Genomic DNA, 16,412 nt, shown 5'->3' with positions numbered 1-16,412 from the left:
ACGTTAGGAGGAAGGCTAGGCAGAGAGCAAGGAAAAAGGCATAGAGGCTTGAGAAAGTTTGGTGGGTTTGAAGAAATAGCTCAGTGTGGCTAGAACAGGATGGCCAGGGGAATGGGATGTGGGTAGGGGAAGATGAGGCTGGAGATGCAACTGGGATGAAGTCATGAACCACTTGGAGGTCAAGTTATGGTATTTGACCTTCATCACAAAAGTGGCGGGAAGTCATCACACGGTTCTACTCAGGCTGGGATATAATCAGATACCCTCTTGTAAAAGTTCCTTCTGGTGTAAAGAAGGTGAGGTGGGGGCAGTGGACAGACTGGTGATAGGAAGCCTGATTCTGAGGCTGCAGCTACCAGGAGAGTGTCAGTGTGGACAGAAAAGAAGGGGCTTAGCACATAGGGTCAGCACAACATGGTAACCGTGTGGTGAGGTCATGTGCCGAAAAGACCAAGAGGTACAGTGTGAATGGCAGGGAGGACTGGGGCACACTGAGCAGGAGTGTTTGTGGGGGTTTAGAAAGAGGGCCATTTCCACTGGACATACTGAACTGTAAATACTTGAAGACTCCCCAGGTGGAGATATCCAGAGCCAAATAGAGACAGAGCTTTGACAGTTAGGAAAGAGCCCACAACTAAGTATGTAAATTTTGAAATATTAATTCATGTTTGAAGATTGTAAAGTCATCTGCATGGGTGGAATTCCTTGGGAAAAGGGGGAAAAAAGGCCGTGTCAAGTATATGAAATGTTTTCACACTCATTATCTCCTTCGATCTTCATAATAACCATCTGAGGTGAAGAGGAAAGGTATTTTTTTTTTCATTAACACCTTGTAAGGAAGCAAATCAAGACACACAGAGAGGTTAGGTGGCTTGTCTCTTAGCTGGAAAGGGGAAGAACTGAGGCAAGGAACAGGTCCTTTGGCTCCACGTCCAGCGCTTCTCTTATCACACCACGCTGTCCCTCCCAAACGTATCTGTATGTCTCCATCAAGTGATACAGGACCTCTCCATGAATGGCTTTTTAAAAAGAGGGCATCGTATCTTCTTCCTGTTATAAATATCTCAGTTACAATGTGGAAATCTGACATATGTCAAATCATGATGTATAATGTCTTTTCTGTATTTTGTACTGCTTTACTGATAATTGGACAAATATTTAACATAGTGATTGGACACAGGCATAGATGACATCAAATCCCATTTGTCAAAGCAGCGCTTGCTTTGCAGGTGAATTCTTAGGCTCAACTACCGCATGCTCATTTTTCTTTGTCCGTTCATTCCTGCACCACCTGTCATGATGGTTGTCTCCTTTTTCATTAATTTTGACCATGTGCTAAGCATCCAACTTCTGTAAAGTTAAGTTTTAGGCAGTCATAATTCACATTTATTCACTGGACATCTTCAATGCCCAAAGCAAATCTTCCTGAGGTTTCTCTTCCAGCTTTTATGCTCTAGGGAGAGTGCTCCCCAAATAGTACTGTAAGTCATGCCAGGAAAGGATCCTGCCACAGAACAGCCTTTGAATACAGAGAGCACAACCATTCCTTTTTTCTTTAGGCCATGCTGCACAGTATGTAGGATCTTAGCTCCCTGACCAGGGATTGAGCCTACACCCCCTGCAGTAGAAGCATGGAGTCTTAACCACTGGACCACTGGGGAAGTCCCAGAGAACACAACCATCCTTGGCTAGATTTGAAAAAACATACTTCCCTCTCTTATTTGTGAGGGAGATAACACTGTTTGGAAATGTTGCAAATGTGACAAATTGTGGCATATTTTATTACATGATTTGTAGTATATTTTACCTGTCTGGGGGAAAACCCTGACAATGTGATACACGGAATGAGTCAAGCCCTTGTAAAATCCCTGGGGCCGCTGCAGCCAGAACTTAGCTGAACAGACTGAAGGAGCAGCTCATGGACAGAGAGCACAGGGGGCTTGTTGTGTTCTGCTGTGGTTGGCAATTTGCTTTCCCAGCTTTTTAAACATATGATAAGGGATGGGGGAAAAATGATCCCAGACGATGGCAGGACACCCTCTGTGTTGTGTTTTTTCAGTTTTCTGCTATTTTAACTAATTTTCAGTTAGTTTTGCTGATGTCTGATTATATTAATGCTTTTATTTTAGGCAGAGAAACCATCACCTTTTCTTTGAATACCAGAGTTTGCTATTCTGGTTTAATTGTGATAGAATCAGATGATGACTTATTTATGAGAAGAAACAGTTTCTGGAACTTCTGTCCTCTACCTTCTCCTTGATTTTCTCCCTTTAAAATGTCTAAAACAGGTGACTTCTCTGGTGGTTCAGTGGTTAAGACGCTACGCTTCTACTGCAGGGGGCATGGGTTTGATCCCTGGGCAGGAACTAAGATCCCACATGCCCAGTGGCCAGTAAATAAATAGTCTAGGTTAGAGTTGCTATGTGATAATGACTTATTAGGAAGCAGATGAGCCCTAACTGGTAATACTTGAATAAGCCATTTCTTTCAGAAGGGTGAAATGTGTATCTGTATATAGACATCTTAAGCACTATGGTTCTTGCCTGACACACCAGACCTCCTGAATATACAATTTGAAAATAATTTAATTAATTAATTTACTTTTTGGCCCTGATGCATAAGGAATCTTAGTTCCTGAACCAGGGATCAAACCTGTACCCCCTGCAGTGGAAACATGGAGTTTCAATTGCTGGATCATCAGGGATATCCATAAATTATTTTTTATGAGGGCAGGAAGTATTCTACTTATAAACATCCTTTTTTTGTGAGGTTGGGGGGAGGGATAAAAATGTTTCCAGTGTAATGCTATTAGCCACATATTATATCATTTTCTTCTCATTCTTTCCAGTTTGCTGGAAATTGGAGACAGAAAGTAAGGAATAAACAACATTTTCACTTTCTGAGTTGATGTTTCATGTTTTTGTCTTTAGACTAAAGTTAAAGTAAGTGCCTGGTAATCTTTTGTGCAAAAATATCAATATACTTGGATAAGTGTGTGGTTAATTAAAGCCAAGTTCTCCATTCTTTTCTAGGAAGAGACAGGAACTGGGATTCAGCTCCTTGAATATGGTCTCGTTACTAGTGCCTCTAGTTTAAGTGTATACATTCAAAGTCACCTCCTCCTCTGTATCTTTCCCTGAACCCCTCGTTTTCTTTATGGGTAGTTCTCTGGAGCCCTTAAACTCATGCTTGTTTGCTCAGCCACTTATGCCCGTATTTCAAAGAAGTTTTCTGGAATTTCACACACTACCTAGATGAGGTTCAATATGAGGACTGAATTCCTTTTCTTACCACTTAGGGAGAGTGAACAGGAATCGTCTATGGAGATTTATCCTCCAAAGAAGATGAGGAACATGTGTTATAACATCTCAAATCAATCTCTGACTCCCCATCCACATTCCTCTGTTGACAGGAAAGCTTTCAAATCTCCCAGGAACTGACCTTAGTTATGAGGTTTCACTTGGGCGTGGTGAGGAAAAATTGTAGTCCTGGGAGAATTGTAAGAGAGATGAAGCTTGTCTTAATCTTCATTACTTAACTTGCATCCATTTTTTGATCCTTTGCCTCAAAATTTCCAGTGCCCGGTCATAAAAATGATAATAGTCTGTACCTTTTATTAGTAATCATCATAAAACAATTGCTGTCATTTTATGAATGTTTATTATGTGCTAGACATTTTGATAAGCATTTTATATATATATCTCATTTAATCTTATGATTTGATTACGCTACTATCTTATGTTACTATTGCTATTTTCCAGATGAAGAAACTGATGCACGAGTAAGGTAAATACATTTCCCCAAATCTCATAGAACCAGGATTCAAACTCAGGTCTGAATGTTCCCAAAGCCTGAGTACTAATCATTTTATTTAGTACAAATAAATCATTATTTATTTTATCTCCCTCTTGGGTATTATTCCATTCTGTAAATTTAAAACTAATTATCTCTTATCAGAACTTACCTTTTATGTTCTTCCATAGCCCTGCTCTTAGGTTTCTGGGGTGATGGATGATTCTAGGGTACTTTGGTGTGATGAGGAATTTTTGAGAAAGACAGCATTGTTCAGGGCCATCTGCAATTTTATTGCCAGGTCACAAGAATCTGCAGTTAAACATACTGATTTCTAGTAGTGGCTCTTCAGGTTTTTTTTTTTTTGATGGGAAGATTTTCAAGTCACAATACAGAGAAATCTGCTTAATTTGCCTACTTTTTATTATTCAATAATAATTCAATTAATTGTTTATTCATTTAAGTGACATTTATTGTGCCCTCCTATATGCCAGGAATTATATTAGAATAGAGGCTGAGAATATAAACTCAAAATAAAATGAAGAAGAGTAAAATAAATCCATGTCTTCAAGAATCTTTTAGGGGTAATAGAAAAATAAACTACAACTATCATGTGGTATGAAATTTGTTTTTATAGAGGGGTGCAGTGGGGTATTATTGAAGCATAGAAGATAAGCACCTACCCTACCCTGGGCTTGAATCACAGACGAAGTTTGAGTTCACCAGATGGATAGAAAGAAGAGAGATCAGAGAGGGGAGTCTCAGACAGAGGAGAGAGTAAATGCAAAAGCCGAGAGGTGTGAAAGAATTTGGAAACTTAGGGATGAACGCTGATTAGATGGCTGGAGCATAAGAGGTGTGGGGATGCCAGTGGGAAACAGACTTAAAAGGCCATTTCACTCCATGGTCCCAGTCATTTACAGCAGCAAGCTTGTCTGTAACATCCCTGTGTCTTGGGATGTAAGTTTTCCTAAGTAAAGGCAGAACATCACACTGGTCTGTATGCTATTGTTGAATGAAAACCCCTTCCTTTTAGCAGGCCTTGATGCCTGTCAGTGTCAGGACTGGTCTGGGTTTGATTTCCTACTTTCCACAAAATGGAAGTGGAAATGGAAGGAATGCCCATGTGAAGGTAGGTTGTAGTTTGCCCAGTGGCTGCTCTTCAGGGATCACAAACTACACTGATATCAGAGGTAAAGTAAATTGCTGAGTCTACCTGATCTTTCAAAGGTCCCCTTTGTTCCAATCTCCATGGGTTTTTTTTTTTTAATTGAGTTTAGTGGTAAATGCTGGCAGTTTCTGAGGCTACTCAACTATTAGAATACTTCATTCTTAAAAGCGGAGAGAGTTGCTGATTTCCACTGTTGGATGATTTGGACATGGGACTTCTCACAAATACCAAGTAGAATCTTCTAAATAGTTTTGGATGTTTGCCAGGATAACTTGAGGGTTGTTAGTATTCAAAGTGTTATTTATTCAGTCACATATCGTGACATTTTCAAAGAAATTGAGAATTGGAAGGCTTTTTTTTTGTTGGTGTTAACCCAAAACCCAGGTGGCTTCCCAGGTAGTGCTAATGGTAAAGAACTCACCTGCTGGTGCAAGAGATGTAAGAGATGTGGTTTTAACCCCTGGATTGGGAAAGATTCCTTGGAGAAGGGCATGGCAACCCACTCCAGTATTCTTACCTGGGAAATCCCATGGACAAAGGAGCCTGCTGGGCTATAGTTCATAGGGTTGCCAAGAGTCGGACACGACTGAAGTGACTGAGCATGCCCACAATACAAAACTGGTTTGCTCTGAGTGGCCTTGACTGGCTGAGCTGGACCTGGCTCCTGAGATTTCCATCAGCAGTTGCCCAAGCTGTATTTAGGGTGCTCTCTTTTTCTAGGAAGCTGAAATTTCCCAGCTGATTGTGACTTTCCAGAAATGGACCCAACTGTAGCAATTGCACTAAACCCTGTGTCTGTCACAACTGCTGGAAAGGAACGGATATATTTTACGTGTAAGTCTGAGCCCCTAATCTGAACGTGGCTTTCTTCTCAGCATTGTTAGATGTTGGCCACAGCAGCTGAGTGCTTTTGGTTGGAGACAGACACTGTTAATTGTTTTGAAATGATGCCTCTGTCATGCGCAAGGATGGCAGCAGGACAGTCTGTTTGTTTGCTCACCATGGGAAGCAGCTAAATGTCAGGGCTTGCAGCTGCCTCCCAAACGGCTGGGGTTTTAGCACAGCAAATGAAACAGCTGAGCTTTGATGACACTCTAATGGAGGAGGTAGATGAACTGGGGCAGACCTAAGCTGAGGGTATTATATGAATGTCTAGATGTTGAATTCACCATAGTATCGCAGATGGTGAGTGAAGCTTCCTGTTGATGTCTCTGTGACCAGCTCTCTCACTGCACGGTCTGAAAAGGAACTGTTTGCTTAAATGTTATGATGTGTGAGAAACCCAAGGGGTAGGGAGAACCTGTCTCTGTGTCTCTTTATATGCTCCTTGAATGAATTTATTCCAAAACAAGCAATAAATGGGGCAACAGAATCTGTGCTAGTCTAAATGGGTATTCATCAGCCCCAAAGCATAAGGCCCTTAAGAAAAACACAGAGAAATTCTTTAGTAACTGATGAATAGTGATAGTTGCTTACATTAGATTTTCTAATTCCAAATATCCTTTCTCCATATCCTTTCTTTTAAACTAGTTTCTTTTTCCTGTTAATTTTTTCCTCTTAGGATGATATCAGTTGCCCCTAAGAGAACCTCTCAGAAGCCAAAATATTCCCGTATCTCTCATTGAGTGAAAATTAGAATTAAAAACAATTTAACAGATAACTGGAAGATTCATAGAAAATTTGTGAAGTAAAATTTGAGCATGGTTCTCCTTTTTTGATTATAACCACAAGGGATTTTGTGAACATGTAATTGCAGGGGGTCGTCTTTGCTGTGTACAGAGATTTAACAAGAGAAGAAATAGAGCTAAGAGAATGGGGGAAGTGGGGAGAGAGAAAGAGAGGGAGCCAAATAGTGAGAGAGAGGTAGTGTGAGGGAGAGATTTTTATGAAGAGACATTGTGACTTCTACCTACAAAAATTTCTGGTACTACTAATTGTGCTAATAGCTGGTGGGATTGTGCAAAGGACCTTGAAACTTCCTCTACGGTCTGATCTCATACTATGTTGGAAATGTGTCATATTACAACTTGCAAGAGTTTGGGGATTCAATTTGTTTTAGAACTTGGCTAAAGAATAGGTCTGGAAGCCCTAATTAAATGACTGTATTGTTTGAGAGAACAACTTCTTTTCCTACCTAAATGAAACACTTGCTCATAAAGTCATTATCAAAAATGCAGAGATTGACATTTCCTTTCAATTCCTTGGCGTTGCACTGGAGAATGACACCCTAGCCAAGATGAACCCATGGTGCAATTGTAGCAACATTTTGTTAGGAAAACATCTATTCTCCTAAGTAATCTGGTTACTTAGATAACAGTTTGGTTGTCACACAGTTGAATAAGGACATAATGTAAAATTTCAGATAGTGCTAATTTTCAGAAGGCCTAATCATACTTGAGAGGCACTGTAAGAATAATATTCACATGGACATTAAAGGGTTTAACTAGCTTATTAAGTTAAGTCATTTGTGATTGCTTAGGTTTTAATGATTATATTATTAACCTTTTAAAATTGATGTCATTTATGCCATATTTATAAATTTTTATTTATGTCATAATTCTGGCTGAATTATTTTCCAAGATCTCATATTCTAAGCAAATGGAAGTTGCTCTTTCCTACCCTCCCTCCATTTTTAAATAAAATAATACTAGTAGAATAAGTTAGTTATAGCAGTGTTGATCTGGTTTCGGGTGGATTTAGTGAATAGATACAGGGAGGCAGATTTCAAAAAGTTATCAGAAGAACATTTAGCATTGTCTTATTAGCTGGTAACCTATCTCATTTTTGATAGGATTCAAGTAGTAACTGTCCCTATTGCTAGCGGACCCCTGCTAAGGATTAGAATCCCTGCTAAGGATTATGCATTAGTATGAGTTTTGGGCATAATGACATTTTAAGCGAGTCTAATGCCAGTCAATCCTAAAGGAAATCAACCCTGAATATTCATTAGAAGGACTAGTGCTGAAGCTGAAGCTCCAATACTTTGGTCATCTGATGCGAAGAGCTGACTCATTGGAAAAGACTCTGTTGCTGGGAAAGATTGAGGGCAAGAGGAGAAGGGGACGACAGAGGGTGAGATGGTTGAATGGTATCACTGACTCAATGGACATGAGTTTGAGCAAACTCAGGGAGATAGTGAAGGACAGGGAAGCCTGGTGTGCGCAGTTCATGGTGTTGCAAAGAGTTGGATACGACTTAGCGACTGAACAACAACAACAACTTCAAGAGACCATGTACTACTAAAGGTTATATTGTTAAATCACTTCTTCATTTTACTATTAATAATTGCCATTTGGTAGGCATCTATTATATATTATATACAGTGCTAAGCATTTAATTTATACCTTCCTTGGTTAAGCTTCATACCAACCCTCTGTAGATATTAATATTATCCACACTGATGTGGATTAAAGACGTTTTCTGTGTTTTTTTTTTTTTGTATCTATTATCTTACCCTTCCAGTAGATTATAAATTAATTCTTAAGAGAGAAGTCAATGGTATACTTTGTAGTGTTCCTTATAGTTGCTGCAAATGTGAAAGGATAGAACAGGTTCAGCTTAAAAAATTGTCTGCTCAGTCCTGCTTCCCTTTCAAACCTTGTGAGTGTTATCTGAAAAACTCCAAAGCCACAGGAATGATTGCCACAATGCAAAAGCTACAAGCTTGGTATTTTCTCACTTCTCATCCTAGTATCTGTTGGGGAAGTTACTTAAAACATCTCTGTGCTTCAACATTCTCATCTGTAGGATGGGATAATAATAGTGCTCCCTTAATTGGATTGTTATAAAGACTAAGTTATTTAACACATGCAAAGCATTTAAAACATTATTAGCCTCAGTTCTTTCTCATTTAATAATGAGTATTTAGTTTTGTGTATATTTAAGTTACTCCAAGAGGTTGTTTATTGGAATTCAAGAAGGCACTAGTTAACTTCTTCTGGGTGTCATTATTTTGAGATTTCTACAGTTTTATCTGATGCATCAGTTGGGAATTTTTAATAAAAAACCCAGAGGGAAAGAAAAATTAACTCACCTAATAATTTTACTTCCATGTGTCTCACTCTTGGATCACTTGAAGGGAGCCCAAGGTACAGTGAAGGTTACAAAATTTTAGCTCTGTAGTCACAAAGATTTCTCTATTATCTTCAGAATTAAGTTTTTAAGATGAACTCAGAATTGAGTTTTCCATCATATTTTCCAGGTATTTATAATATCATGTGTATGTATTTGAGAGTTAAAAAGGGAATGTTCTTTATAATCTCTTTGCTCAATCGCTCAGTCGTGTCTGACTCTTTGTGATCCCATGGATCACATGTAGCCCACCAGGCTCCTCTGTCCATGGGATTTCCCAGGCAAGAATACTGGAGTAGGTTGCCATTCCTTCTCCAGGGGACCTTCCGAACCCAGGGTTTGAACCCAGGTCTTCTGCATTGCAGGTAGATTCTTTACTGCTGAGTCACCAGGGAAGACACAATAACTTTAAAAATAGTGAATCATAGGTTTTTGGACTACCTTGGGCTTATCAACTTAGAATGCAAAGGTAGTGAAATCTTTCCAATGTAATGGATTTTTTTTTAGGTTTTAGTTACACATTTGAAGTCCTGATTATACCCTATAGATTTGTTTTTGAAAATCAAACTAAGAATTACAATATCACAGAATCCTTTCTATTTCATCAGGTTAGTTTCACTATTCATTCCACATATATGATTTGTAAAATTCTGCAATACCAGAAAACCTTGATTATAAAAGGTACTTATATATAAACAGGTACTTAAATATAGATGAGAAAGATAGATGTTTGTTCTTCTTCTGATATTGATGTTAAATAAAAGATGGAATGTTTTTGTCTAAAACCAGTTCCTCATTTTCCTTCCCCCTCCCCACTCCAAACACAACGTGAATGCAGTGTGAACAAAAGCTTCCTTTAAATCTGTTATTCAGTCCAAGTGTGTGTTAGGGAAAAAATTGTGTATAAAACCTAACAACAAAAAAAGAGAATTGTAAATAGAAAAATAAAGCATGTAGATGAGACAAATATTCTCTGCTATAATTTTAAAATCCCAATGGGATATACTTGTCAGAAAGAGAGACTACATACTCATTAATTTAAACATGAATTCTCAAAAGCAATATTCTAACATGTTAATTTGCCATGATAGATTTATCCATTGAAACCGGTCCACCAGTCTTGACCAGCAAGTAAGATCTTAATTCTCACAGTTCCATTGAAATGGAATAAAGATTTTCACACAAATATCTTAGTAACATAGACTTTCCTGGATTGTATTCAACATTGTCAGTTCACAGGTAATGAAACTCCTGGTAAATGTTAGCTTCTCACACAGTAGCAGGGTCTTACATGGAAAAGGGCTCTGTTCATTTTCTATTAAATCACAGGAAGAGATTATAGAATTGGTTAATGAAAACAGCTTATTTTTTGGAAATCAGTTAAAAAATCTAAAGTTATGAGTATAAAGTAATAAAAGGAAAAAATAGCTGCTGGGATTCCCCTCTTCTTTACAGTGATATGGTAGAAATACAAGGAAAACGCACAACATTCTTTAGTTAGGAAATCTGGTCCCTTCACTTGCTACAGGGCTCAGTTTAGAGTAAGGAAAGAAAAAATATTTTTGGCTGCAGCTTTAGTAAACAATGAATGACAAAAAATATTGCAGAAATATCAAGAGATCTGACAACTCTGAGCACAGATCTTGTCACATTGATATTGCCTATATTCCTCCATGAAGCTTGGCAAATAAATAACTGAGCCCGATTTTGGCGGAAGGAGAGAAGGAGGTACTAGTTCCAGCATTGAACCAAGATTAAGAAAACACCCAACCAACAAAAAACAGTTATTTCTTTTCCTGAATAATAAAGACATCATGTTTGCATATAGAACAGCTTTTGCATTATTGCTCTACATATAAGAATATATTAAAGAACTCATAACAGACTACACATTACAAACTTAAGGTTCTTTGGTGAAGAATGAAAGAAAACAGTATTTGAGCTTTAAAGAAAATGATCTCATCCACTTTGATTTTATCTGTTGATCCGCTGGATCCTTTCACAGAGCAGGGAAAGATACTGTGTGAGTTTCACCATAGCAACAATTGCCACGCCTCCAGCCATCATGCAGGTTGGCCAAAAGAGTGAATGGAACAGCACGTTGGAACTGTAGAGTTTGGTTAGGATGACACTCTTCTGGTTTCCTTCCGGGTCAGAGTAGCAGGAGAAGTGTTGGTACTTCCTGAAGTTTTCCATGACAACATTCACCAGGGACATGGATTCTTCAAAATTTTTTCCACACTTAGGTATATAGGAGCACTGTTGAAAATGAGATAAACTGTCACCAGAAAATACTGTGTGTGTGTGTATGTGTGTGTATCTGGTACGAGGAGGAGTGTAGAGGCCAACTTAATGATCTGTGAAATAAGCATGATTTTTTAAAGAATATATATTCAAACTAGTGCCTCCAGAAACTCTAAGAACTCACATACTGATTAAAACAATGCTTTTAGATATTTGACCAAGATGTACTTTGATAGGTCATTCATATAGTTTAAATATTGATTAAAATCAAATAACTCAAGTGGATTCATTTTGCCACAGCTAAGCATGGTGTTATTCTCCATTGAATATAATTTTCCACAGAATAGAGTGTGAACCTTTCGTCATATCTGTCCACAACTGTCCATGTAATATCAAAAGCTGCCAGTTCTCTCAAGGAAAGTAGTTTTCTCTTGTCTTTTTTGGCTTGGCTTGATTATTTGCAGTCAAATCACCTTGGCCAAGAAGACAACTATACCCCTGATGAGTTGTTAAAAACGAATCTTGTAAAGTGTAGGGATATTGAATAGTTGAAGAGCTGTGATAAACGGTTCAAGCCTAGTTAGCACTGACAAAGTAAATTTTTCCATAAAGCAAGGAAAAATAAAGCAGAATTAATCCAATTTACTCTTAAACTAGTACTCTTCTGAGAATTTAAAATATCTTTTCTTTGATCTTTTCACCTATTATCATTCTTGCTGTCTGTCTTCTATATGCCTCTCTTTTTTTCCTATGTACTTATATCCTTTGATTTCTTTCTTTGTATCTCTCTTTTCCTTTTCTGCCCTGTCCCCTCTCAATGATATTTTCCCCCTCTTTTTCCTCTTCCTGTTCTTTCTCTTTCTCCTCTCTCTCCCTCTTCTCTGGGTACAGATGGAATTAAGGAACTTTGTAGTTTTTCTTATTATTTATAGATATGTTTTTGCATATATTTTCCTAAATTAAAAAGCATACTGAGTGAAATAAGTCAGACAGAGAAGGACAAATATTGCTTATATGTGGAATCTAAAAAATGGTATAAATGAACTGATTTATAAAACAGAAATAAAGTTACAGATGTAGGAAACCATCTTATGATTACCAGGGAGGAAGGGGGGGGAATAAATTGGGAGATTGGGACTGAAATATATACACTACTATATAGAAAACAGATAACTTATAAGGACCTACTATATAGCACAAGGAAGTCTACTCAATACTCTATAAGGATGTATATGGGAAAAAAACCTTAAAAAGAGTAGATAGATGTATAACTCATTCACTTTACCATACAACAGAAAGTAATACAACAGTGTAAATCAACTATACTCCAATTTTAAAAAAAAAGCAGTCTTTGAGGAGATGAAATCTCCGTGACCCTCTTCCTTGGTCTGTAAATGAGCAGTGAAAAAACTGATATAACAATGAAACTATTTTTTTTTAAAGTTAGGAAAAAAGTGATTTAAGTCACTTCTCTGGATACAAGGGCCTTGGTTAAGTCTTTACCCTCGTTATGGTAAAAAAGGGTTTTTATTGCCTCCCAATAGGAAAAATATTCCTATTCCTTGTTATACACATTATCAAAAGATTAATTTAATTGATTTATCTGAATTAAGATGGTTAGTGACAAGATTGCTGATAAACTGGTATTTTATTGTGAATTAGAAAACTATGCTCATTAAAACACTGTTATTCTCTGTTGAAAAATTGTCATACTACGCTGACTTCATGAAAAAAAACCCATATATCTTACTGATACTGCCAGTTTATAAGATATGATTTAAATATTGACAACCATGACTTTTACAGTGTCACTGCACTCCTAGGATTGTACAGTACTGTACACAACTCATAGGACTGTATAAAGAGACACCGATGAGGTGAGCTGTTGGTGAACTTCGAGGGACACTGATGGAAGTTTTGGGGCAGGATTCTGGAATTCCAGACACCAATTTAGACTTGTATATTTCACAGAAAGGAAATATAAAAGAAATGGAATGAGTTTTGCTAATGGAGTATGTTTGAATGACTCTTCCCCCTGATTTAGTGGGTATTCTGGCACCTCAATTTTTTTTTTTACTGTGCAATAATTATTGGATTATTTCTCTATAAACATCAGGAAGATTCTGCAATTAGTTAAGAAAGGAGGATGCACATACTGATATTCATTGTAAACAAGGCTTAATGTTCTCATACAAGGGCTGGTTGATACTTTCAGATTTAATCAGCTAAGAATAGATGTGAGTACACTCATAAATGTGAGTACTGCAGAGACCTGGTGCTAGCACATTAAGGGTCTGAAAGTGTCCCCACGAAAGAAGAATTTCTCAGCGAGTTATAACTTAGTATGAAAATTGGCCTATGACTGCTGTGAAACACATTTTCTACCAGTTGGATGCTTTCTGGATCAAAAGGGTTTAAAATAATAAGGGGATACCTTTATATTTTTCCTTCTTCAGAGCTGCCCAGATCACGTCTATAATTTTTTTAATGCTTTGATTCAGAAAGCATTAAAAAAATTTAAAGACATTTGTGGTTGAGTTAAAAATGAACCACTTTAGAATATAAATGCATCAGGCTTCTTTATATTTTGGTGCCAAGAGAGTTTATAGTAGTAGTTTTAGTGGCCAACAGTGCTAAGTTATTGAAATGATCTCAATAAAAATGGCATTCCATTAAAAACAGAGTTTTTTCATTTCTTATGCTCTTGTGAATTGATTTGACTTTAAAATTTATTTGGATAAATGTTTATCAGCCAATGACAATAATTTTGTCACTACATAAGATTCTTCCGGATACAATGGGATATAAATTACTTTTGAGACCATTTAGCAAGGCTGTAATACAGAAGTTGCTTTATTAAAGTTTGAAGCCATCAAGGTCTCAAATGCACGTGTTTGGACTAGCCAGATGAGGCGTGCCCCATAAGGTTGGATGTGGGTCCTCATGGCCAGTGGCACTTAGAAATGCACCTCCACGTTACTAGTGGAGAAAAGATTCCTCTGCTCTTGTGCTTTTAGCTTTTTCTAACCATGCCACCCTCCACCTTCCAACACACATAAATTGCCTCCCACTAGACTAATATTAGGCACCCCACTCCAGTACTCTTGCCTGGAAAATCCCATGGGCTGAGGAGCCTGGTAGGCTGCAGTCCATGGGGTTGCGAATAGTCAGACATGACTGAGCAACTTCACTTTCACTTTTCACTTTCATGCATTGGAGAAGGACATGGCAACCCACTCCAGTGTTCTTGCCTGGAGAATCCCAGGGATGGGGGAGCCTGGTGGGCTGCCATCTATGGGGTCACACAGAGTCGGACACGACTGAAGTGACTTAGCAGCAGCTGACTAATATTATCCCTGGAAATTCTACCATATGTCATTAATTCATTTGCTTTTATTATTGGTGAGACCTTTTGTGCTTGTGAATGTACGAGGTGGTATAACAAGCCCCTGACATGTCTTTAGGAGATCTGGTTACTGTGTTACTGTTTTTCTATAACCAAGTTACTTGGCTTGTTGATTCTTCAGAATCAACTTCTTTATTTATACAATGTGGTTATATTATATATATAATATATATATTAAGCTATTAATGTTATATATAATTAATTAATGTTATATACAATTAATTATTGTATATACTGATGCCAGGAGTCTTCCTGGCAGGGGTGTTGTGAGGGTTAAATTATGAATACACATAAAGCCTCAATAAGTTTTTACTATAATTTTTTTTATTGAAACGTCCTATTTGTCTGTGTGATCTATAAAGTCTTTAACTACATGCCCCGTACTAAAGTACAGAAACTTTAAGGATGGTAAAATGACTAGTTCTATGGTTTTCACAGGAACAGACTTGTCACGTGTTCCTTGTTTTTGTGTCCAAAGAGATCTGACATTATGCTAAACCCTACATTAGGATTCTAGATTTCTGCTTCAAAGTATAGCCATATGTTTGTTTCTAAGACTGGTATGAATTTGGGGTAAGGATTTAGTGATCTTATGATTTCATCATTTATGTGATTAGAGTATGTAGAATGCATTTCAACAAATGAGAATTTGAGTAAGTGATCTATGCTTAGTTTGAAAAATGTAATGTAGATTGAAAAGATAAAAATCCTGGAGTTCTTAAATCATTCTTTTTTGATGGAAAGTGTGGTCTAGGAAAATTTTTATTTAAGAGTCCATGATATAGAACACAAAGGAACATAGGAATAATAATTATATATATAAGACACTTGCAGAATATGCAGAAGAACTGTTCAAAAAGATCTTCATGACCCTCACGATGGTGTGATCACTCACCTATAGCCAGACATCCTGGAATGTGAAGTCAAGTGGGCCTTAGGAAGCATCACTATGAACAAAGCTAGTGGAAGTGATGGAATCCCAGTTGAGCTATTTCAAACCATGAAAGATGATGTTGTGAAAGTGCTGCACTCAGAATGCTAGCAAATTTGGAAAACTCAGGAGTGGCCACAGAACTGGAAAAGATCAGTTTTCATTCCACCCCGAAATAAGGCAATGCAAAAGAATGCTCAAACTACCGCATGAACTCCTTATGGCCAAATTCAGACTTAAAATGAAAAGTAGGGAAAACCACTAGACCATTCAGGTATGACCTAAATCAAATCCCTTATGATTATATAGTGGAAGTGAGAAATAGGTTTAAGGGACTAGATCTGATAGATAGAGTGCCTGATGAACTATGGACGGAGGTTCTTGCCATTGTACAGGAGAAAGGGATCAAGACCATCCCCATGGAAAAGAAATGAAAACAAACAAACAAACAAAATGGCTGTCTGGGGGAGGCCTTACAAATAGCTGTGAAAAGAAGAGAAGTGAAAAGCAAAGGAGAAAATGAAAGATATAAGCATCTGAACGCAGAGTTCCAAAGAATAGCAAGAAGAGATAAGAAAGCCTTCCTCAGTGATCAGTGCAAAGAAATAGAGGAAAACAACAGAATGGGAAAGACTAGAGATCTCTTCAAGAAAATTAGAGATACCAAGGGAACATTTCATGCAAAGATGGGCTTGATAAAGGCCAGAAATGGTCTGGACCTAACAGAAGCAGAAGATATTAAGAAGAGGTGGCAAGAATACACAGAAGAACTGTACAAAAAAGATCTTCATGACCCA

At 37.6% G+C, this 16,412-nt stretch overlaps 1 protein-coding gene across 1 annotated transcript in view; it reads right to left on the bottom strand.

The window, feature by feature from the left end:
• Positions 1–10,110: 10,110 nt before the first annotated feature.
• KCNMB2 (potassium calcium-activated channel subfamily M regulatory beta subunit 2) overlaps positions 10,111–16,412 on the bottom strand; it is a 37,804-nt gene continuing 31,502 nt past the window's right edge. Inside the window, exon 4 of the mRNA XM_040231510.1 lies at positions 10,111–11,293. Within this exon, the coding sequence (XP_040087444.1) occupies positions 11,009–11,293 (285 nt within the window). The 3' untranslated portion in view covers positions 10,111–11,008. The remainder of the gene's footprint in view (positions 11,294–16,412) is intronic.

This window comes from Oryx dammah, unplaced genomic scaffold (genome assembly GCF_014754425.2).
Source record: "Oryx dammah isolate SB20612 unplaced genomic scaffold, SCBI_Odam_1.1 HiC_scaffold_2, whole genome shotgun sequence".
Lineage (NCBI taxonomy): Eukaryota > Metazoa > Chordata > Mammalia > Artiodactyla > Bovidae > Oryx > Oryx dammah.
This window is presented reverse-complemented; position numbering and strand designations above follow the sequence as displayed.